Source organism: Bombus vancouverensis, chromosome 10, assembly GCF_051014615.1.
Source record: "Bombus vancouverensis nearcticus chromosome 10, iyBomVanc1_principal, whole genome shotgun sequence".
NCBI classification, from domain to species: domain Eukaryota; kingdom Metazoa; phylum Arthropoda; class Insecta; order Hymenoptera; family Apidae; genus Bombus; species Bombus vancouverensis.
In genome coordinates, this window is record NC_134920.1 from 11364544 (window position 1) to 11387349 (window position 22806).

General features: G+C 43.0%; 1 protein-coding gene across 5 annotated transcripts in view; it reads right to left on the reverse strand.

The window, feature by feature from the left end:
• LOC117158276 (protein trachealess) overlaps window positions 1–22806 on the reverse strand; it is a 139404-nt gene that overhangs the window by 8317 nt on the left and 108281 nt on the right. For 3 of the 5 annotated variants that reach the window (XM_033336993.2, XM_033336991.2, XM_033336990.2), the window contains 2 exons: window positions 5544–5782; window positions 283–359 (listed from right to left, as the gene is read on the reverse strand). In XM_033336993.2, coding sequence (XP_033192884.1) covers window positions 283–359; window positions 5544–5782 — 316 coding nt within the window. Of the gene's footprint in view, window positions 1–282; window positions 360–5543; window positions 5783–20479; window positions 21357–22806 lie in introns of those variants that run through there. The other 2 variants (XM_033337002.2, XM_033336998.2) reach the window with 2 other exon arrangements.

A 22806-nucleotide genomic window follows, 5' to 3' on the forward strand; every position in this document is an offset into this window, starting at 1 on the left:
AACTCGTATGAAAATCCGCAGTTGATTAAGTCGAGTAAATAATTTACGGTAACTTTATTATTCACAGGATATTGAAAGGGGTTGGAAGTAATTTTCCGAGCTTCGTTTTCACTATTTTTTCTATACTGAAACGGTGAACAAATTTCTTTCGAACAAACGATTTCTTCAAAGTCGTTTCGAAACCGATTGCTTTGCATCGATGTAAGATTCGTTGTTATTAGAGGTATTTTTTAACTTCGATGCGTGCTTCGAATGCAAGGAAAAATGCAGAATTACGCTTACTTGAAGTATGTGGGTACCCTGATGTACATCGAAGTGCTCCATCGTAGCGGATGCTGATGACCTCACACGATTCGCACCTGGAATCAGAAACATTCGCGGCGTGTACGTGGATTCTGCGTTATTGAACGCGATGATGAATGTCCGAGTTTCCATTTGAATCGGCACGGTTCAAAGCAATTTAGCATTCCTCTGTTTTTCCTACAGTCAAGTTTAGACGCTTCCGTAAAGAATATGACGGATCCATAGTGATCGTGTAACGATATGTATGTTAAAGATAAATTTGTATTCGACAGCTAGCATCAAATTGCATATTGCCGTGCATATAGCCAACGATGAATAATAATGAACAAACGGAACTCGATAAATCAACATTCCGCGGTTGTTTCTCTCGATCATCAATTTCTGACATAAATCTCGTTTAAAAAAGAAGATCACGGTTTATAATAAACAATTGTCTCACTCGGAACATTCTACGAAGATTCTATTATTCTACAGCTTCTTTAACGACTCTAGAATATCACGAATCCCGCCAATGCAATTAACTTCCACGATCTTTTCTACAGTTTTTTACAGTTCAGTTTGACAAACTCTCCGTCACTGATTATTTTCCTTCGTATAGATTAGAGATTTGTTCCTTTCGGGATTAAGAAATTCTCCGAGCAAACGAAAAGCTCAACCCTAGAACTAACAGCAACTAAACCTATTAAATTTCCCGTATAATAAATTACGAGTTATTTGTTTTCCAATACCATTCCGGTATTTCCACCGTTAAACACGGCGGAGCATGGAAATTTCCATATTATGTTAATCTCGTGCCCAAAGCACTGTGATTCTAACCACCCAAAATCTCTTTCAACATCCCCAACGTAGAGTCCCAGTGGACGGGTCAGCAAAGAGTTAATAAAGACGTTTGCTCGATCGAATTGATTGACGTCTACCGAACCTACGCTACCTCCACTTTATTCCGACCATTGTGACTCACTGCCGAGTTCAACCCCCGAAGATAGCATCCTAACCACGCGGTGACCCCTTTGCGTCTTCTTCTCTCCCCTCGTTTAACAAACAAGACGTTCCTGCTTCTTGCCCGTAATAATAAACTCCACCCACGCTCTCGGGGACGTCGTAATGAAAGACTTAGAAGACTCGATCAAACTCGACGCGAACCGCTTAATCTGTTAAGCTCCACGGAGCAGGAACGAGTCGAAGTGGCTGGCTAACTGGTCGAATTGATCAGCGTCTGGCTTTCGCTATCCGGTCGACAAGTTCGTTCTGATATTTCGGACCCGGATCCCCGAATAATCCAACCGGACTTTCGCCCATCCGACCAACGCGTTTCCTACAGCCACGACAACCGTTCGTTTCGTTTCGTTTCGTTTCGACGACGATTCGTGAATACCGATTAAACTTTTACCGATCGAGGTCTCTTTCGCGCAGGATCGTTCATTGTACGTTCGTTTACACGGAATAGTGGAGCTGGTAATTCTTTGAGAGGTTCGATCGCTTGATGAGAAGCGAATGGATCGTTGCAGCGAAACGTTGTTGTGCGATCGATAGTTGGTTCGTCGATGAAAGAAATAGAGCGGATTTTTATCGTAGTTCTAAGTAAATGTAGAGTGTAATTAAACAGAGAATTTTAATTCTTGACCGATTGATGCTTTTGGAGTTTTGTTATTTCAATTTGAATTATATGTTATATATTGTGTTGTAACAATACACGTAAAAATTACTTTTCGAATTAAACTGTATGTAGAATATGTAAAATACAAAATAAAATTACGTAATGTAATCTTCAAACAGGTTGCGATTATTTATGATTCGTCGAGACGAAGCGAAAGAATATTTTCCAATTGTGAAGTTACCTATTAAAGTAGATTATTATTTTGGTTAAAAGGAGCTGTATAAAATATAGAAGCTGTAAATAATAATCGTACCATAAATACGACGTTAGATGGAGAAAACTTAATTTAGACCTGTAGTGGAAGCTACCTGGCCGTCATAATATTTTGACAAGTATCTAAGGGAACGTTTTGCTCGTCTGTCCGGTGGCTCGCAGATATTTCCTTGGGGATGATGGAAAAATATCCGTGCTGCCGGCGTGATCAATTTAGCAAAGATCGAGCTTGGTAATAGGTTATTTTTTCGCGACGAGTGTTGAAGGAATAATGTGCAGATCGACGTTTGTTATTACAGAAATTCTGTTCCTTCGGTACAAGGTCTGACGAAGTGGAGGATAAGAGAATTTCCATGTAATACGGTTTATGAGAACAAAAAAACACGGGAAAGCTGAACAGGATTGAAAGATAAGGAACGTAAAAGAATCAATTTAAAACTGCATCAGACACTCTGTACTATCTGAACACCGTAAAACGCACGCTGTTTGGAATGCACTCCGCCAATTTAGATTGCTTTGCCAACTTCTGGGTGCTTTTACGGGAAACGATGGACTCGTTTCAAGTTTGTTAAGTGAAATTACCATCCACAGGTTTTCTCTTGTTTCCGTATTATCGCTCAAAATTGCCGGAGACATCGAATTTTGAAGTAAAGTACGAAAAAGCAGTTTCACATTATCCCGAGCAACTTTGCATCGAGGCAATGAAAGAAATCCTACAATTGTCCAGACATTTTCATAAAATTACCATTAATTTCTACAAAAACAGATTTCCCATCGTCGCAGTTCAACGACGAATCTTCGACAACGAACGTCCAATCTCTAAAACTAAACGCTCTTCGATTTTCTGAATCAATCTCGCGTTTCAAGCTCGCGTTTGCTGGAAAACGTAGCTGCGCGCATCGAAACCAGCCTTTTCACCTTCGAGCGATACACGAAAAGGAAAAAGAGGGACTAACCTGACGATAAAAAGATAAAAAAACAACCGAAGCAAAAATAAAACCAAGACTACACCCACGGAAGAGGAAGACGCGGTAGGCAGAGAAGAAAGAAAATAAATCAACCGACGTGTCTGGAAATCTTTAACGCATTTTACTTCGTTAAGTCGAGAGGTCTCTTGTTCCAGTTGTGGCAGTGACATGCGGCGAGGGTGAACCGGCCGCGGTGGATTTAGTTTGACGAGGAGCTGTGGCTGCGATGTGCGGACGGTGCCTAACTCAATTTCGTTAGTTTAGTTACATTGGCGGTTGGTAACGCGAGGCCCATGCAGGGGTTGCCGTGATTAGATTTCCATGTAGGTAGTGGTGCAGCTACCTAAGCCTTTATACGTACCGCTTTACATGTACGCGCAGACAGCCTCTGTCCCACCCTCTCTCCTTCCTTTCGTCTCTGTCTTTCCACGACCACACGACAAATATTAACTCAACTCAAAGCCATCAGCCCTTCGATTCACGAAAGTAACGCCGATGAATAAGCGAATTCTCTCGACGACCTTATTTCCTGTGTTCTGCCTCGTTGCAGCGTGGATTCTTTCGAGTAGGTGGAACCTTCCGGAGAACCGAGGGCGCGCGTAACGAGTAGACGACAGGGTTGATAGAAAGGGGATGCATGTTTTTGTGGAAGATCGTGGATTACGATCGACGACCAGGTTTTTTGGGGGAGAATTGTGGAATTGGACGATTGTTGGGCCGATCGAAAGGGAAAAGGGGTGAATTGATGGAATATTAGGCTAGTTGTTATCGTTGGTTATTGTTTCTTTCAAAAACGTATCCTTTGAAGAAATTGGAAAGGATTAAATAAGATATACGTTTATATAATTGTCTAGATGTTTCATTAACCTGCTGATTTATAATATTTGTATGAGTCACGCTTGTGGTAAGTTACGTTCGTAACAGGGCTCAGGTTGATCTCTAACTTCAATCTCTATTCGTCTTAGATCGAAAATGAAATTCCAATTACATATAATATATATCGGATAAATGATCGAACTTCATCCCTTGTTCCTACTACGTTCTTTACGTAAAACACACAATAAATTTCTCGAATCTATCAAGTATCAGAAAACGATCGTGATAAATTTCTTTGTGTTTGAAGCCTGCTTGACCCATGCAACTTCACTGACAGGGATGAACAACGGTCCTTTGGCATTTCAATGTTTCTCGAACCAAGGCGAAGAGATGTCCACGGCTTTCCTATTTCCGTTAAATGAACCACGAAAATGAAGAAGGCCAATGGCGATGGTATCGCTCGATTATACCCGACAATTCTCTATTACTATGTATCTGCGAATCTTGTGCCGGTTGCTTGGTCACTCTCCAGTTATAAACGATATCGCGAGGTTCGATCTATTGCCGGTTCGCTTGCGCGAATTCTTAAGAAGACCTTTGTCCGGTTAATTCGATACCGGTGTACCGTGAATTTCCATCGAAATTCAACGCTCTAACCCTCACCCCTTTATCGCGATCGACCAACGATACCGCTCGATTCGAGCAACGCGATACCATTGCAATTAATTTGCGACGATGCGAAGCCAAGATTCCCCCATTTCTCTGATTAGACGCGTAAATTTTGGGAAAATTGTTCTATTCGTTTGTTCGCGATCTTATTTTACAGACGAACAATTGCGCGACGTTCACTCTTTAGGTAAAAATTCTGCCTCGATTCTCTGAGAAGATAATTCTTTTATCCATCGAACGATCGATCTTTAAGATAACGTATCTGCATTTTCGATTCGTCGTCTTAACGATTGCCTGATTTTGCAACGAGTTTCACTTTCTCCCGTGCTTTCACCCTGAAAGACACGTTTTGCCGCGCGACTACACGCTCGTCGATCTTCAACAGCGAAACGACTCCCCTACCGGGGTTAAATACTGATCCATCAACAGATATCACCAGCAGATACACTTTCTAATAAGCGGGGGTTCCAATCATCTGTGTTGTTTCCACTTCGAAGCTACGATAGCTCTTTCACCAAAGAGGGTTGAGAGAATATCTCTTTTCTCGGACAGAACGACCGCGTTCTTCCTGTTCGTTGAACAGTCGATAATATTTAATCAAACGTTGGTTTCGTGACGTGAATTTTCAACTATTTATCATATGATATCATAAATATAATTTATCATGTATGGCCAATAAAATACTCAAATTATAATATCTACTGGTTATTTAACGAGTTTAGTTTTCATCTCTTTAGTAGCGTCGATGTAAGTACGAATCTGCATGAACGTCCGCAGTCCAACAATAGCATTTAGCGTAACAATTCGTTAGCAAGTTACATCCACTGGATTTGTCTTTCTCGCGTTGATATTTTTCTAATATCGACGATTATGAACAATAGGTGCAGTATCAATAGGTTTAATAACGAGGTCCTTACCTTTGCCAGATTTATTTGGCGGTGGCCCATCCCGATTCCATGGCGGGTCTCCGTGACCCGAGAACTCCCGAAGTTTGAGGTACGAGATGGTTAGCCTTATTATAGAGGCTTTGTCCAACTGGGAGGTAATAGCCGCCGGTAATGGCAGCATTTTCGCTAACTCGTAGAACTCGAAGTTCTCCTTCCCCCTTCGAGACCTGGCAGCGTCTCTGCTTTTTTCCTTGCGCAGCTCGAGGATGCTGTAACAGACAGAAAAGAGAAACGGGAGAAGGTTAGACGAGCAGGAATATCGTGGCACGGATAAATCAAATTCTTTTTGCTTCCTTCGTCTTTTTTCTCTCGCAACTTCGATCATGTCAAAATGTTCCCTTTCATACGACGTAGAACGGAAGGGATCTATTTTAATTTCGTAACGAGATATTCGTGACAGTCGCCGAGCATGGTTCATCGTTAGATGAATTTTATTTTCCAGATATTTCGATGTTTAACGAAGTATATTTGCGTTGTTCGGAATATTTAATTAATTGTTTGAAAAAATATAGGAAATGTATCGCACAATATGTAAAGCTTCTAAAATAATTTATCAATTTCATTCGACATTAATAAGTTACACTTTTATAAATTTGATACCAAAGTGTCGGCGACAGGTTCGTATTTAGGTAACTATTTTATATTTTACTCTCATGGTGGTTTTACTCTCTTGTTTAATAAAACATCTTTCCGTTTATTCAGCTTTCGTTTTCTTTTATAGCTGATCAACGATGCCATAAGATTCGCTATATTCCAGACAATGTTGGCGCGGATGTTTTTACAAGTTTACGACAAATCGAAGCGCGTGTAACCGTTCACGCATCCAGAATAGAAAGAATGTCCGATTCCTGTCCGAAATTCAATTACATATTTGCTGATATCATAAGGTATTCGTTTCGCGTAGTCCTTCCGCAAGGACTCTCGTACTTGATATGCTGACAACGAATTAACCATCTCTATTGGAATCGCGTTACAGCTATTGACCTAGAGTGCGTAGTACCCCAGGGTGACTGTTTCTTTAACGATCCATTACGGTCATACGTTGGAAATCTGGACTTAGTTCCAAAGATAATTAATTATATTCTAATAAATTATAGTACGATCGTCTAAGAATCATAATGGTTTAAGTCACTTCACACACGTTGATCATAAAATAACGTTAATCTCTACGTCCATTACGTAGTAGCAGGTTTAAAACGTACCATGAAAAGGGGCAAAGTTACGACTGAATTAACGATGAAGCTAAAGCAACCATAGAAAGATCGAAATACGAGATCGTGAATTTAAACACTTCAAAGTTTCGATTCACGCCACTACCACGTTCTGCTCGATTTTAATCGAACTCGCGAAATAACGTTCGTCAACCCTTTCGCAAAACTACCCCATTCTTCCTCCGCTAGAATTAAAAGGCATGCACACGTCGATTTATCGAATCGTGCGGACGAAACGTCCTATATTAGCTAATTTTAAACGAAACAACCGATCGAACTAATACCGTGGACGATGTATCGACAATTTGCAGACGGATAGGAGAGTATAGGCGTGGCGGCGCGAGCGGCTACGATCGTAGAGCAAACGCGCGGCAAAGGCGGCCACCCGCTCGGCCAGCATACATTATTCAAACGCTATCATGCCTGTGTTTGCTGACATGCCAGCCGAATGTATCTGGGTGAATGTCGACGTAACATTAACCACGCCCCGTGGACGGCCCCTCGATTCCGGTTTTGCATTTAAACATTAAACGCTGACCAATGGGAACGTAATCCGCATTATTCGAAACCCGTTCCTCCCTCTACTCGTCACGGTCATTAACCTTTTGTTAACCAGGGAGCAATCGGTCCCCATGTTCCCGGACGATCCACTCGTTCTATCCAAATGTTCGATTATCGTGGGCCTACGCCTATGATGACCAGCGACGTATATTTTCGCGCGGTAGTGAAAAAGGGTGAAAATAAGTTCCGGTCCAACGGGCGTGAAATTATGGCCGAAACGAGAAATTATTGCTCGGGTTCATCCATTTGATCGCGGCTTTTGGAATTTTTATAGCGTTTTAACCTGTTCAGGGATGGATCTTCTACAGGCAAGATAGTGACATCTTTTTTTTCTTTTTTGCTATAGTTTTATTTTATATTATACGTTCGACGAACAATTGATACCGATGATTAGAATCGTGGTTAATAACGTGGTAGAAATTACATGAAAGACTTGTATCGTATATTTTGATATTGAAGAGTTGTCGCAGCTAAATTATAGATTCATAATTTTATGAGGTGCTGGGGCGGTTAAATGAATTAAACATGGGGCGTTAATCCAGTTCCAGCCTTGAATGATCCTTAACAAACACCTTGACACACATAAAACTGAATATTTTCACGCGTATTATCAATTTCTATTACGTAATCGATCGGGTCTATACAAACTCCCGGAATTCCATGTGCATTGATACAAGAAACGTCTCAAAAATTTGGAACAACCTAAAGCCGTGTCGTGTACGTTTCCATGAAATTTTTGACGAGACGTAAGACGATTTCTCTCCAAATTGAACGGCCCTTAATTGCAAATATTCTCAACTCGCGAAAGAAACGAATATCACCAAGATTTATCCCTGGCGATTAACGAAGAACGCGGCATCGACAGTTTGAAAAAAAAAAAAGAAAAAAAAGAAGAAAACTCGCAGCAATTAAACGCGCCATTTAGCCAGGGCGGAAGGGTTACGAACAAGATGGGATTTTTATTAGGCTGCTATCGCGCTTAACGGCTGTAAAACGAGGATCCCATGGTCGCCCCTTTTCGTTGATCGCGCGAACGCCATCCGGAACACGACGTTGCCTCATTACAATGGTCTCTCCGCGTCGCTGAAAAGTCGTAAAGACTGAAAGAAGGGGGTGGAAAGACCAGGCCGCCATTCGGTCACCGTCTTGTTTCCGCATTTTACAAGCGTCCCGCTACTTTCCATCGTCTCTCCGCACCCCCGAGACAAACGCGGCAAGAAGCTCCTTCTATTCTTGCTCCCACAGGGACAATCACCGGCACCATCCCCATTTCCTTTTCTCTGTCTTAGCGTTCGGTCGTAGCACGCGACGGATGAGAACACGAATTCGAAAACACGGTCGCGGTAGAAATTTCATTTGCCAACGATGCCACCGACGCAATTCTTTCTGCCCGTTAAAGGAACCTCCATTGGTAATTTAAAGTTTCACCGGGGGGTGGAAGTTTCTTTTCGACGTTCTTTCGAGAATGCGGCTGTAATTTGTAGTTGGAGCATCGAAGGATTGGGCTCGGTAAAGTACGGCGAAATGACAGTTAAAGAGCGTTAAAGTGGTTCTTTATGCGAGAACCGATTGGATTTGTTTGGATTGGCTGAAAGGAGGTGGTTGATTTTTACCGGTGGTTTGCGGTCGCGTAGAGAAGAATTGTGAAAGCTCGTGGAGGCTGGGATCGAGTTACGCAATTTGCGATCGTTGGCGTCGAGAGGAAGATAGAGAAAACGGAGAAGATGCGTGCTTTTCAATTTCGTGCAGTTGATTATTGAGTTATCAGTTGAATGTGGTTCCGGATGCTTGTTCGATTATTGTTCGCGTCTATGTAGCGGAATAATATAGCGAAATGACATAATACAATTTTAGGACTTCGATGAATTTTTAACGAGATCGACGTTTGGCCAGCATTTTAACGCGAATACGTGGGCGAGTGGTGCACCGTATCATTCGTTAATGCGGAATCCCATCGTTTTACCGTTGAACCAGCCTGTCGGACGAGCAATAAGCGAACGCAAAATTTTTTTACCGCTCGTATCGGTTCAAGGGTTCCGTTGGAATTTGGGATAGGAACACGGTCGCGCGCACTGACTTTTTACGACGGCGAATGCAGAAACGAGCGTGCTACGTGCATCGCATACGGGACCGTATGCAACGATGCTTACTAAAATGCGGGCACTCTGTCGTGAGTTACGTCAAACAGTCGCTCCTCCACGGGTCTGATCGCTTTCTTCTTGAATTTCGACCTGAGAAAAAAATCGTTCACCTATGTTTTCCACGTGTAAATTTCGACGAATGTCGAATAAATGCTTCCGATTTTTACTCTTATTTTCGACGAAATTTTAGTTACGCTTAGAGACGTTGAATTGCGCGAGTATCTATTTATCGAGAGAATTTTGGTGTCTTCTCGTTCGTAAAACGATAATTCTAGATCAATGAAAGGATCGTGAACGTTTCTGAAATACTAGACACGTTAATGACAAACACGAAGAAATTACATTAACGATATCGTGTCTTAATCTACGACACAAAATTCTTGAATGGAAGAGATGAATTGTCGTGGGTCTATAAATAAAAATATAGGGTACTTTTCCATCGTTTCTAGGTGAAACCGCTATAATATATCATCGGACGTTTGTATCGTAGACAGCTGCACGCGTTGCATAGCAATCGTGTAGTAGTCGCATAGTAATTGTACGCCTAATTGCGTATAGAGGAGAAATTCCGTATAATTTTAATAAGCAATTGGAAAGTGGAAATGAGAAAGGCTGGTAGTCCTATGCGGGCTATTTCTTTTTTCTTCGTTGTCGAATCTGTAACGGTTTTAGGGAACAAAAAAACGGTCGAACTGAAACGATAGCGTTAAAAGTACCATAATATTCGTACGATATAACGATAAAATAAATTGGCAAGTGAAATTTGTTAAAAAACTTTCACGGTACGTCTATTGGATCTTCGAGCAGTCTCTTAATGCTTTCGATAAAACATTATTTTTGATAAATGTTTTCAACGATTCTATTCGTCATGCAAATCGCGATATCAATTGCGATGCGTTTGTTGTTGTTCGTGAGAATGCCGCGTCAGTGTTAACCGTGAATCATCTTTGAAAACTGCGTACTTATTTTATTTGAAACTCATCTTAAACGTAGTTTATTTCTAACACCTTGCAAGGCAAGACTGTTGCCTGCATTCGAATTGCAAAAAAATCTGCAGCCTTAATCGCTGCTCGTTGTATGTTAATGCAACGAAATGAACGATACCTTTTCAGAACGAGACGCCTCAGGCTTTGATCGATACCTACATACCGAGAAAACATAAACGGAAAAATATTTTTCTCCTCCCATCTAGGATCTTACATTCCTTCGTGTTGCAATCGACATTGAAATTTAACGCGGAACATATTAGAATCGAAGATTAAACTAAATTCAAGTAATAACCTGTTATTTATCTTATCGACTTGTAAAACATCTTCGCGATCTTATATCAAAGTGTGTGATCAACTCTGGAAAAAATCAAACGCTACGCGACAAGTTTAAATTATCAACTAGCTTAGATCTAACTCTTGGAAAAACTATATTATTTGTAGAATGTTCCGATATAACACTTTCCCTAAAACAATGTGACTGTTATAAAAGATCAATAACCTTTGAAAATCCAAGAGATCAAATCCCACTGCTCGCTATCGCGCATTTTTATCCTATCCCATTCTAAGTTAGCCCGGGATCAAGAATTAACTTCGATATTATCAGGAAGAATTCCGCTGAAATTCCGAGAATCAAAGAGGTCGAAGAACACGAATAACGCTGCCAACGTGGAAGAGGAATTCCGACGCGATCGTCGAAGAGCTTGGTCACGGAACGCGGGCCAAAGTGCGATTAGAGGCGGCTTCCGCTGCTGATTGTGCAAAGATAAAGGAAAGGGAGGCGCGAAGGATGGGTGGCTAAGGTTGCTGCGTCCGTTTTTCCCCAGAGGTATTCCCTAGAAGCTGGCCAGCCTCGAACGAGAAGCACCGACGTGTCTGCAGAAGTGCGAAAATAAAATTACGCGGAACTTTCGGTCAAATTTGTTGAAATTGGGCGGCAGACTGGTCGAACGGGCCAAGGCAAGGGCTCCTCGCGGTTCCCATGGGACACGGGATAGAACGCTGGCGTGTTTCACCCCCGTGAGCCACGGCATAGCTATATCCGTAGCCATATCGTTGAAGGGTGGCAAACGCGCCTTGGACACATAAGGATCCTCGTGTTCTCGGCCGTGCTAAGTGCCGGCCATCAATAATTCAGCAGAGGATCCTGACGAGGTTATCGAGACGATCCTTTCGATCGAGGTGCCGCGCCGTTGGATTTTTCATCCGCCGATTTCTAGTTGCCCCAGAATTATTGATGATAGCCTCGAGAAGGTGGGGGCTAATTCTTCTTAATCCCGACGTTCTCCCTCGGTCTGCATAAACCGAAATGGATGTCGCATCTCGATAGATATTATTTAAACAACGTTTGAAACGTTCGAGTATTTTGCGTTTGGAACGGTTAAAAATATTCGCTATATAACGAGATTAAACATAAACGGGTGCTTGCATATGCATTTCACAGCTAACGCAGGCGACAGTTGCGAGTACGCTTGCTTTAAGTAGAATAGGACATCTTTGGTCAGACGCCAAATATGCGAAAACTGAATGGCTTATGGAAGTTTGACGCACCGAAGAATCATTCGTTTGATCGAATGTCGATAGTATGTTAAACCATTGTACGTTTCTGTAGTACGTCGATGATCGTTCTATCTAATAAAATTTCAAGAATCAACGAAGCTTGTTCTAGCAGAAACGCTATCATCATTTGTGAAGATTGTTCGATCTCGAATCTAGAAAATTTATAGATTCGTCGATATCACTCCGAGTGATCGTTTTGCCTAACGAAATTTTCAGAATCTACGAAACTACGACGTGTCCTATTACAGGTGAATCTGTTGTCCGTGAAAAGCGTTTCGCCTCAAATCTAACAAATTTATACATCCACCAAACTCACTCTCGACGGTTTTTCTTCTCGATAGAGTTTCAAAAACCAATAAAACTAAAGCGCAGAATGATTCCATACGTAATAATTTTAATTTTATTTTATTCACGGGTTTGTGCCCTTTACGTGTTCAAAAAGCTACAGTACAAAATAACACTGATGTTGAGAATAATACTAAATACCGCTATACAAAGTTTAGACAAGTGTACGCACAAACATATTATACATATAGTCTATTCGTTATAATTAAATCATATTCAATGAGATTTTCGTACATAGCAGCAGAGAATCGAAGAATAAGTCTACTTGGATCGCGTATTTCTTCGCAGCACTACAAATTCTGGCATCCGTATCGGTGTGACCGAATCTCGACCTAGAAGCCGGCGTATAAAACAAGGGCACGTGCTTGGTGAAATGGAAATGCACATTCGAAGTTAACCGAGCCTAACAAACGAAGGCTATTGGTTTTATTATTTATAGTATCGTGCAGCAAGAAAACGGGGAAAAGAGCGGGCAATTAGCAAGCATCGAGGGAATTATGATGGCCGGGCGCGGTAGGCCGACTACTCGGGCTAATTCAATTAAACAATTCATTTGCCGGTCCGAAGCACCACCTGAGGGCACGTCCCATTCCCGTCGACGCTTCTCTCCGCGTCCGCGTCCGTGTGTTCCGGTCCAAGTGTGCGCCGATATGGAGGAGCGAACGTGAGCTGGAGAAGGACCAAACCTCCCTACCCGTTCCCGTGGGAGTCGTAGCCTCGCGCTACAATACAATGCTCCTAATGTTACGGCTCCAGTTTCGACATAATTTTCTTTCGCGGCCCTTTTGGCTATCGGATGCCCGGCCTTTTGTACCACTTCGACAAAGAAAATGTCATTTCCGGTGGCCGGCTCGATAACGAGGGAAAATTCGCAGGTCTCCAACGTTGCTGTGAACGTTAGCCGTTTCTTACGCTCCCAGGAACCTTTGATACATCGTCTTGTTGATAGACGAAATCTTTTTAATCGAAAGATTCCCGCGTTGTTTCCGAACAGAGAACTGTATAATCGTATTTGCTCTAAATTAACGTTTGAATATTTAGCAGCAAATGGTGGGAAATAATCCAATCGTATCGCTACGTGCGATGCAGACTGCATCCAGAGTTCTCGAATCTTATCAAACTCAAAGAGAAACCATTCTAGAACGCAGTCTAAAGCACGCAAAACCATGCGCAACGTTTGCAAAGCATCCTTTAGCCGCTTCTAACGTATCTACCTGGCAAAATCAGCGACGAGCCGAATTCGAGCCTATTCGAGTGAAACGTGGACGCAAAAGGGCCCGCTGTTGGAAAAATATTTCGTCCACGGCTTGGCGGTGTCTCAATGAAATCCCATCCAGCATGGACACGAAGAAAACGAGCGAGTCGCGGCGAGTGGTGGAAAAAGAGATGGTGGAAGCAAGGAGGAGGGAAAAAGAGACAATACGATAACCACTAAATTATCCCAGCACATCCGGCGATGTAAATCACGAGGTAGTCGCGCGCATCAGCGTACGCTGCACCGACTAGGGGAAAGGAGGAGAAGAAATGAAAAAAAAGAAGAAAAAGAAAAGAAAAAAGAATTAGGAAAAGGAGAAACAAACGGAGATGAAGAAAGAAATCGGGAAGACGGTATGAAAGACAGAAAAAGCGTGGACCTCCGAGGTATACGCGTATAAAGGCACGTATATAGAGAGGTACACGCGTATATATAGACACAGGGAAGAGGGAAACGGAGGGAAAAAGAGACAGAGAGAGGCCGGATAGAGAGACAGAGGGAAGTTGGTTCTTGATGACGCGCAGATAAGGGAGGGCTTAAAGTCTACGTGATGTGGTTCCCGATGCGTCCGGGCGGAGGTCGAGCCTGAGAACTTTCGGTAAACGTACTCGGAGACTCGGACGAAACGTAGCTTCTCCCTCTGCCGGAAGAACCCCTTTTGCATTTTCGATAGTGGCCACGTTACGACCCGACACACGCTCGATATACTTGATCGTGCTCCCCGGTACTGACCTCCGAAAACTAGACGCCGAGGTGACGCGCTTGATTCATCCCCTTTCACTCGGGACATCTATCGGTCTTTGGGGTTGTTACTTGGGGGTTTTTGCTACATGCGTTGATTCCACCGATGGTGGTGTCTTGAATTTTCGAACGAGACACGACAGTGAATGAGCAAGAGGGAAACTCTGAATCGCGGTTCAGCTGTAATTTTAGGGATCTTTTTAAATGTTCAAAGTCTTTCTTTAAAGACGTTTTTCGTCCCGAATTTCGCAGCTAGGGATAAGAGTAAATGATCGTAAGAAAATTTTAATATGCAGTCGAGTTGTAAGAATCGTAAGAATTCTTGTTTCGAGTAATTTTATGTTACGTCAACGATTTCAACGCGTGAAATCTGGCGTAAATTTAGAAACGATTCAAAGTGTCGTACTGCATACGAAAAAAAATCCTGTTTGACTTCCTGTCTCGAATAATCATCGACAGTTTGACGCATGAGGAAAGCTGGAGTCTAGTCTCCTAGGGGTCTCACGTTCACAACTTGCATCCGGACATTCTCATGTCCCTACTTCCGGGAACGTGAGGCCCGTAACGGCAACACCCTCGCCAAACTCAGGCAGAACTTGCGGTCACTGCTCTTTGTCCTAGTATGCTTTTATTTGATAACGATAAGCATGTCGGTAAGATGTTACCTTGAGATCGAGCAATATTTGAAAAATAGCAGAACGAAATATTAGATAGCTGCGTTTAACGAAAAAGCACAAGGAAACATACTATACAGTGATTAATCGTAATTATACACCGAGCATTCTGGAAACGTCGAGTATGAAAGTGAAACGTGACTGTACGTAGTCAGACGAAATATTAAGCTTGATATTATCAATCTAGTCATTAACTCGCTGAGCTATAATTATAGCAACATATTACTCGAAAATTTCTGTCATCCACTTACTCCATTAGTCGAATAACAACTTTTAACTTATCGTTTCTACCTATCTTTAATTTAGTCGGACAATTTCAATCCTATTCTACTTTCAATATACCTACCACGTGTCAGAGTAAATTTTCCCACGATATTTTCCATAAATTATTCAATTATTCTCGTTAGACGAACGCAGTGGAATTCTTATAAAACACAACTAAGGAAGATTGGATCAAACACTACAACCGGTCAAATTTGTAAAACAAATCAATTACTCTGCGAACAATCATAAAATTCAGTCAATGAAGCCAACTGATACAGTTATTAATAAGCTGTTACAGTGGTTGACATGACTGTAAACGATCAACCGAACGATCAAGCAAAGAGTTGAAATAAACCGATCTTCTAGATTCCAAACAGATCTTCAAGAATTCTGCCTATGTAGAACTGAAATTGTCAACAACTTCTCCAAACGTGACTGATGCTACCTTCCAAACGAACAGTTTGAAAGAAATTCGACCGTATGTATCTGCGTCAAGCACAAAAATCAAAAATCAAAAGAAAGCTCGTCGGAGCTGCAACCTCGGTTCCAATCAACCACCGTCGGTTTCTCGGCATCTCAAGGACCGATCCTGCGATTCGTCCTGCATTAAGGCACTTTCATCCCTCCTATGGCTACCACGGTATGTCTAACTATGAGCGCAATAACGGGGCTGAAGTCGAGAGTGGTGATCGGATCCGTAGAACGAACAGCGAGGAATAATGGAAAGAGGGCGGGGTTGAAAATACGAAGGTAGTGTTGACGGCTCCCCGGGATGCCCCGTCAGCATCAGCGTTCCTCTCTAATCGTATCGGGTTTACTGCCGTGGCGTGACGTACTCATCTGTACCATCGGTTTACCAGCCTTCAGCCCTCTGTACCCACCAACGCCACCCATCACAATTCCCATTATCCACTCGCTGTGACAGAGCTCTCTTGGGACCAGCTACCGGCGACGCTATTTCACCGAGGGATCCGACGAATTCTTCTACGGCAGCGTAGATACCTGACCGACCACCCTGTCCACTTTGACGAGGATGCGTCAAAATAGAGACTCCTCGTCTGCTTTCGACGTCCAAGTGATTCAACGGTTTACGGAGTAAAACTAATCCGAATCGAAGCGGTAGAATCGTAAAAACTCGAGCGAGAAGCGAGATACAGAGATTTTCGTTTGAAAGATGATTGTTTAAGGGACGGTTTTTGCAAGATTGGAAGTTTCGTCGTAGAAAGTATCCGATCGCCTCTAATGTAGGTAGAATTTTGCCAAGCGTTGTTTCTCAGCAACAACGCTGTTTTACTACGATCATTATCGACAGTGTGTCCTCCATGGATATTATAGTGGTCTTGATATATCGTTCGCTATACGGTTTGGTATAAGATTCGATAGTCATATATTCAATAGAACAGATGTTCGCATTTTATGGACGAAGAACGAGTTCGTGTCTTTTGTGTTTTATCGATGCGGATGAAGAAAGAATCCAGACAAACGAAGAACGTAATTTTTCCAAATTCCAGACCAGGAAGAAACGGATGAATAACGGGACGAATGGAAATACCGTATCAATCATTATTCAGTCTTAAATGGATTCGAGCTGAGAAAAACAATTAAACGCATATACAGCGAGCGAGGTTTGTAGTTCGTTAAAATTCTACAAATGAACGAGCCTTTCGGGAAACTAGGCGCAAACGGAAACGGCTTTTTTCCGCTTGTCAGAGGTTGAATTATTAGGTTGATAATAGCAGCGCGGAAAGAACACAAGGGGAACGATATTACCCTATAAAATCATATCTCGACCGGCAAAAAACTCGGGTGGATGATATTTTCGGCCACTTTACAGGCTCGTAAAGCTTCATTACAATCGTTCGTACGCACGAAACATAATCGAGATCTTCTCTTTTGCCAAGCTGAAATTCGCGCTATTCGCTATATGAAAGAGAAAAAGGAATAAAAGAAATAAACAGGAGCAGAGGATTCTCTCTACCGTTTGATTTTAATTAATCATCGCCATTCCTTTAATAGCTCGTGACCTGTAATTTACGGATATTTGAACATCGTGTTTCACAGTGCAAAAGAATGTCGAGGAAGCAAGAAACACGTTATTTCCACGCGTAAAAGATATCATTACGCCATTTATACGGAGATCGTGCCAATTATCAGGGAAAAAGAATGGCTGGTCCTGCTCCTAATAACTGGCCAATTACGTAACTGCGTTTGTATCGGTAATCGTGCGCCACTTTTATATATTGCCGAAATTGTTAACTCTCGTAACACGACCACTTTCCTTCCGGATCCTCGTTGAATTTTATTTTTGTCTTCTTTTTTTTGGGGGGGGGGGATCACGCGGTTGAATTTGACAATTTGAAAATTGGACGAATTCACAGACAACGTTAGTACAACGTTACGGAAAATGAGGATTACTCGCGTGGCAAATAAAATGAAAATTACACTAGAATAATAAGTAACAGAATCAGTGCTATTCTGTGTAAGGAGGATGCGTGTTCTGAAGAACTGGACCGACAAACGAAACACGTGAAAACCGAAATACATACTGTCATAAGAATCTACGTATATACGAAACTACCTACATATTTAATCGTTTTGATGTTCGAATCCGTCAGAACACGTATCCGCTATAACTATAAATTTTCGAATCAAAATGATCTGCGATTGTCGTTTCATCGATTTCAACCGAATCTACACGAAATTAGTTTCACATCAGGGAACGAAGATCAAGCTCTCGCGGATCGATGATCCACGGGAAGATCGAATCCATGGGATACATCGTGGACGTCCAGAACCATTTGGACGCAGTCGTTCGTTTGCGGCGCGACGAACGAATGGCAGAGCCGCGTTATACTATTTCGTTTATAAATCGAAGTGAAAACTGGATTTACTGGTACTCCTTTGTTCCGTGGGTTTCGCGCGACCGCCATTAAAAACTCGTGGTTCACGTATGTCAGTGAAAAAAAGAGGAAGCAGAGGATACGTATGCAAATTGATGGATGAAGCAACGAAACCGCGGATATTCGATTCTCGTTGCAAAATTCACCTTCGTTACCATTTTTTTTTCCCTCCGCAGTTCTACGTCGTTTCATTATTCAATCAGTGTTCGACTGATTTCTTTTCTCGATTTCTCCTTCGACGAGAATAAAGAATAGAAGAAAGATAGATGGAAGGTTCGATCGAAGTAGGAAAAAAATAAAGGAATATTCGAACGCTATCACACCGTTGGTGCGAGCTCTCCAACGAAGACGGTGATTGATAGCCTGATAAAAATTCGACATCCTGCGCGCGAGGAATGATTTACAGTTAGAACATCAACTTTATAGCGCACTATTTACAGCATAGCCTCAAGTGACGTCATTGTCGCTCTACGTATGTCACATATTAATGTCTATCGTTGTCTGAATCGTAACGTCGAGACGACGGACGAAGACGACGTTGGTTGAATCGACGGGGAAATCGATTGCTCGAAGAAGACATTACTCGCGCGCTGGCTGGACACCAGTGGAAATTTGTTCGACCTGATTCTTGATGCACACAGTGTTTCTAGCTTGGATATTTAGAATGCTTAAAAATGTACGAGAACGAAGAAAATCAAAAGAAAGAAACAGAGAAGGATGAAGCATAGGAGGAAATATAAATTATACAGTTATTAGACAGTTTTTCCAACGAATCGATACGATGGATATTATTAATTCAGGTTTTCAGAAGTCGCATATAAACTGGCAATTTCATTGCTTGGATACACGATTCGAATCCAATTTCTCAAGAAATAAATTATTTACATACGTAAGATTACTTGTTACAGAGAAACGGCATAAATGATCGTTTCAAGGTTGATCGGTATAGGTTTTGAGCGATTGGATTATCAGACGATTGAGAAAAATTTCCAGTTTGAACGAAATACTCAGAAATACTCTGTGCATCGATTGAAGTTTGATACTTTTTAATAAGAAAGTTCTGTATATGTAAAAATGTATCGATTGGGAACTATCGTGTCTTTCCTTAACAGATAAAAGTCGTGTTGAAGTATTTTATGGTTTATGGTTAAGTGATCGAGTAAATCGTCGCGATCTACCTCGAGAGAGCAGTTTGCTACGCATCTCTAGCCCTTTCGCTGCTAGAAACCGATAAGTGGCACAATTTATTGATGAATTAATGAAATGTCATCTTAGTCCAACCTGTTTTCTCATACGAGCGTAAAATGCGATAAAATATGACCTTGTATAATGTACGCTGTACCCGATCATCCGTCATACGACTTTCACGAAATCATTTGTTAAACGCATCGTTATAGAAAGCTCTAGAAACTTTGTTTCATGTGACATACTGCACTTGATTTCACGATACCAACATCCTTGAAAAATATCCAATAATATAATAATTTATCGCATACTTCCACAATGATTGCTATATTACGAACCAATGCTACTTTAGATTTGACAAATATCTTGGTAATCGTGTATTAACTACACAAAGAATCGAAGAATCCCGATTGGCAGTTCTATTAAAAAATTAACTATCAAACCATACACGGCAACCATTTATCCTTCTCTTAAATAAAAGTAATTAGACAAAGATATATAGGCGTATGTGATAATCGAAGTTTCCTTGATTATTTCTATGAAATCTTGACAAAATCCTCTCGCAACCCTTTACGAAATTCAAGGACCAGTATTCATAAGACGAGTGACAAATTACCGCGAACATCTTCGTCGACGGCGGGAAAGGGTTGGACCTGTGTGAAAAGGGTCGCGCCTCCTCCACGAACGCAGACACGCGTTTCACCCCTCTCGCGATTAACGCTCTCGTCAGTTGCGAGGCGACAAATCGAAAACAACGTTTCCCCTCTTGTTCGCCAAAGCTACCAACCGTTCGTCGATGGATCCTGTCGTCGCGACCCTTTCGTTTGCCCGGAAAACAATGGCGATTACGGGATCTAAACGACGACCCCGTCACCCGTTTGAAGTATCGTTTTCCAAAGGGTCGTCAACCGGCAGGAATTCAACCCCTGTTGGTTTGTTCGATCCCACCCCTACCGTCGCATCGAAAGGGCTAGGTAGATCGTAACGTCGGAATAAGATTATTAACGTTAACTACCAATAATTGTAAGACGTCTATTAAAATATACGATAGTAAGAAAAATAAGTATAAGAGAAACAACATGCCCTGGCTCGAGGAGAGGACCCTGACTCTGTTTGTACGGGACACAGAGGTCCGCCGGTACGAACCAGGAGTGCGTGAACGCGGGGTTGATGTTGAGCGCCCCAGCGGCCCCTTGATGGGGTCCGCCGACATCGACGCCGACACCGACACCGACCCCGACCGGGCTTTGTCGTTGAAAGCCCCCATAATCCATGGCCATCTGATACGGCAACATTTTTCTTTCTTTTTCTATCCTCTCTTTTTCCTTGGTGCGTTTCTCTTTTCCTTCCTATCCCTCTTTCTTTCCTTCTCTTTCCCTCTTCCTTCTTTCGTTTCTTCCTTCTTCTCTTCTCTTCGAGATTATCGTAGGTCACTGTTTGTCACACTGCCGCGCGTCGTCTGTCGAGTACACCACCAGGCAGACAACAACAAGTTCGCGTTTCAAACGCAACAACACCAAACAACAAGCGGTCACACCAAACGAAACGATAGTCACATTCTATCGCGCATCATCGTCCATCGCGTGTCCCGTCCTCTTCCCGCGTCATCGTCGTCGAACCACCGGAACGTCGTCGGCATCGAGGGTTGTTGGCACGCGGTTGTTCGAGCCCCGAAAACCGATATACCGTATAGAAGAGAAACGAAAGGAACACCACCGGGTCGAATACGCGAGTACGTGTATCGTTGTCCGTGTCTATATGTGATACGACGTGAGAGCTCACGCGCGCGCACGTGCGTGTCAACAACTCTAAGCTCTCGGACTCTCGCGTCGTGGACCAGCTGTTACGGGTCCTCGTCGACGGGACGGTCCCTTCGATCGCTCGAATCACGCGCCCGATGTACGCCACGGACGTGGGGGTCGCAGACAGCTAAACGGCTGCTTCGTGACCGAACGACAGACTAGACCGGACTGTACCGGCTGTGTAACGTGAGCCGTGTCGCGAGCCCTGTCGGGGCAAGCGAGACAGACCTCGTTGGCGAGAAAAAGAGCGAGAAAGAGGGCGCGAGAGCGTGCGCCGAGTGGCGGGCGGTTCGACTCCGCCCACGACAGGGTGGTTCGACAAATCGCGTGCCGCGGTCACGCTCTGTTACCACGCCTACCACCGCCGCCGCCGCCGCGACACCGACACGGCGCACTCTCTCTCGACCTGCTTGCGTCACTGCACCCTTTGTTGACAGACAGAGCGGCCGTGCGGCGAGCGCCGCACACAGTCGCGGTCGCGGTTACCTCGGTCGCCGCGTAGGCCCCGCCCACCGCCACTAATGACATTTGCCGGATGGTTAAGAGGTCGGCTCGTATACCTACGAACCTGGGAGAGACTACCTTGTCGCGAGCCAAGGGCGACGTTCCCCGGAAGTGGCCCGTAAGCGAGCCACGTGCGCGCCTGCCGATTCTTAACCCTTGCCGTGTCATGCAGTTTTCACCGCTTTCGCCGACGAGCTATCGTCCGTTGCTGCCCGGTTTTTCCGTTTTTTCCTCTTTTTCTCCTCTCCGTCCTGCTTTAGTTCAGAAAGTGCTTCGAATCGACGAGAATAATCGAATTCGCGTTATTCGGCAGCGGCATAGTGCGCTTCGTATCGATCTTCCGAGGAATGAATGGACGCGTTACGATACCTGTTTTCGTTCTTTTCTCTCCTTTTTTCAGCCGCTTGTTGTGACGCTGTCTTTCTTTTTTGCCTTTTACCAAAATCACGTGTTTTTTAGAGCACGCTAGTTCCTTCTCCCTTTTTCTTTTTTCGTCGCAGTCTTTAGCTGCCATTGCTAAAACGGTCACGTGGGAGTTGTTCGACGCTCAAATTGCATCACGGACGGGCTTTCTTTTTGTTTTCGAAGCGTCCGCCGATATTGATGCGTCGAATTCCTTCTATCACAGAGATCGTGGATCTAGTTATATCGCGTTGATTTTTAAGAAAATAAGCGAGATCATTTTCTTCCATATCTGCGATCGAAGCTGATCATAATGTAAATTACGTTTAAAACGTAAATCGTGATTTTAGTACATGCAACAGTTTAAAGTCACTTCGCTCTCTATAAATAGCATTTCTATAACATCGTATTGGATAAATTTTCAAACACCATACACGCTCGTTCCACTGAATAGAAATCGCAAGGTTGCGCTAATAGAAAATAGGAAGCGTATTCGATACGGCAGAAATAACGTGCGTTGTTATTTCCGTTTAACTTGGGAGCAACGGCGAAACGACACAAGACACGGCGAATCGGCCCTGTCTCATGGTTATTCATAAACCGCGACTTTTTCTGTTACTCAATCGCCGATTCGATCGTCGATTTATCTCACGCAACGTCTTTATGCAATTATGCCGGAGAATGCACGACACGTAATAAAAT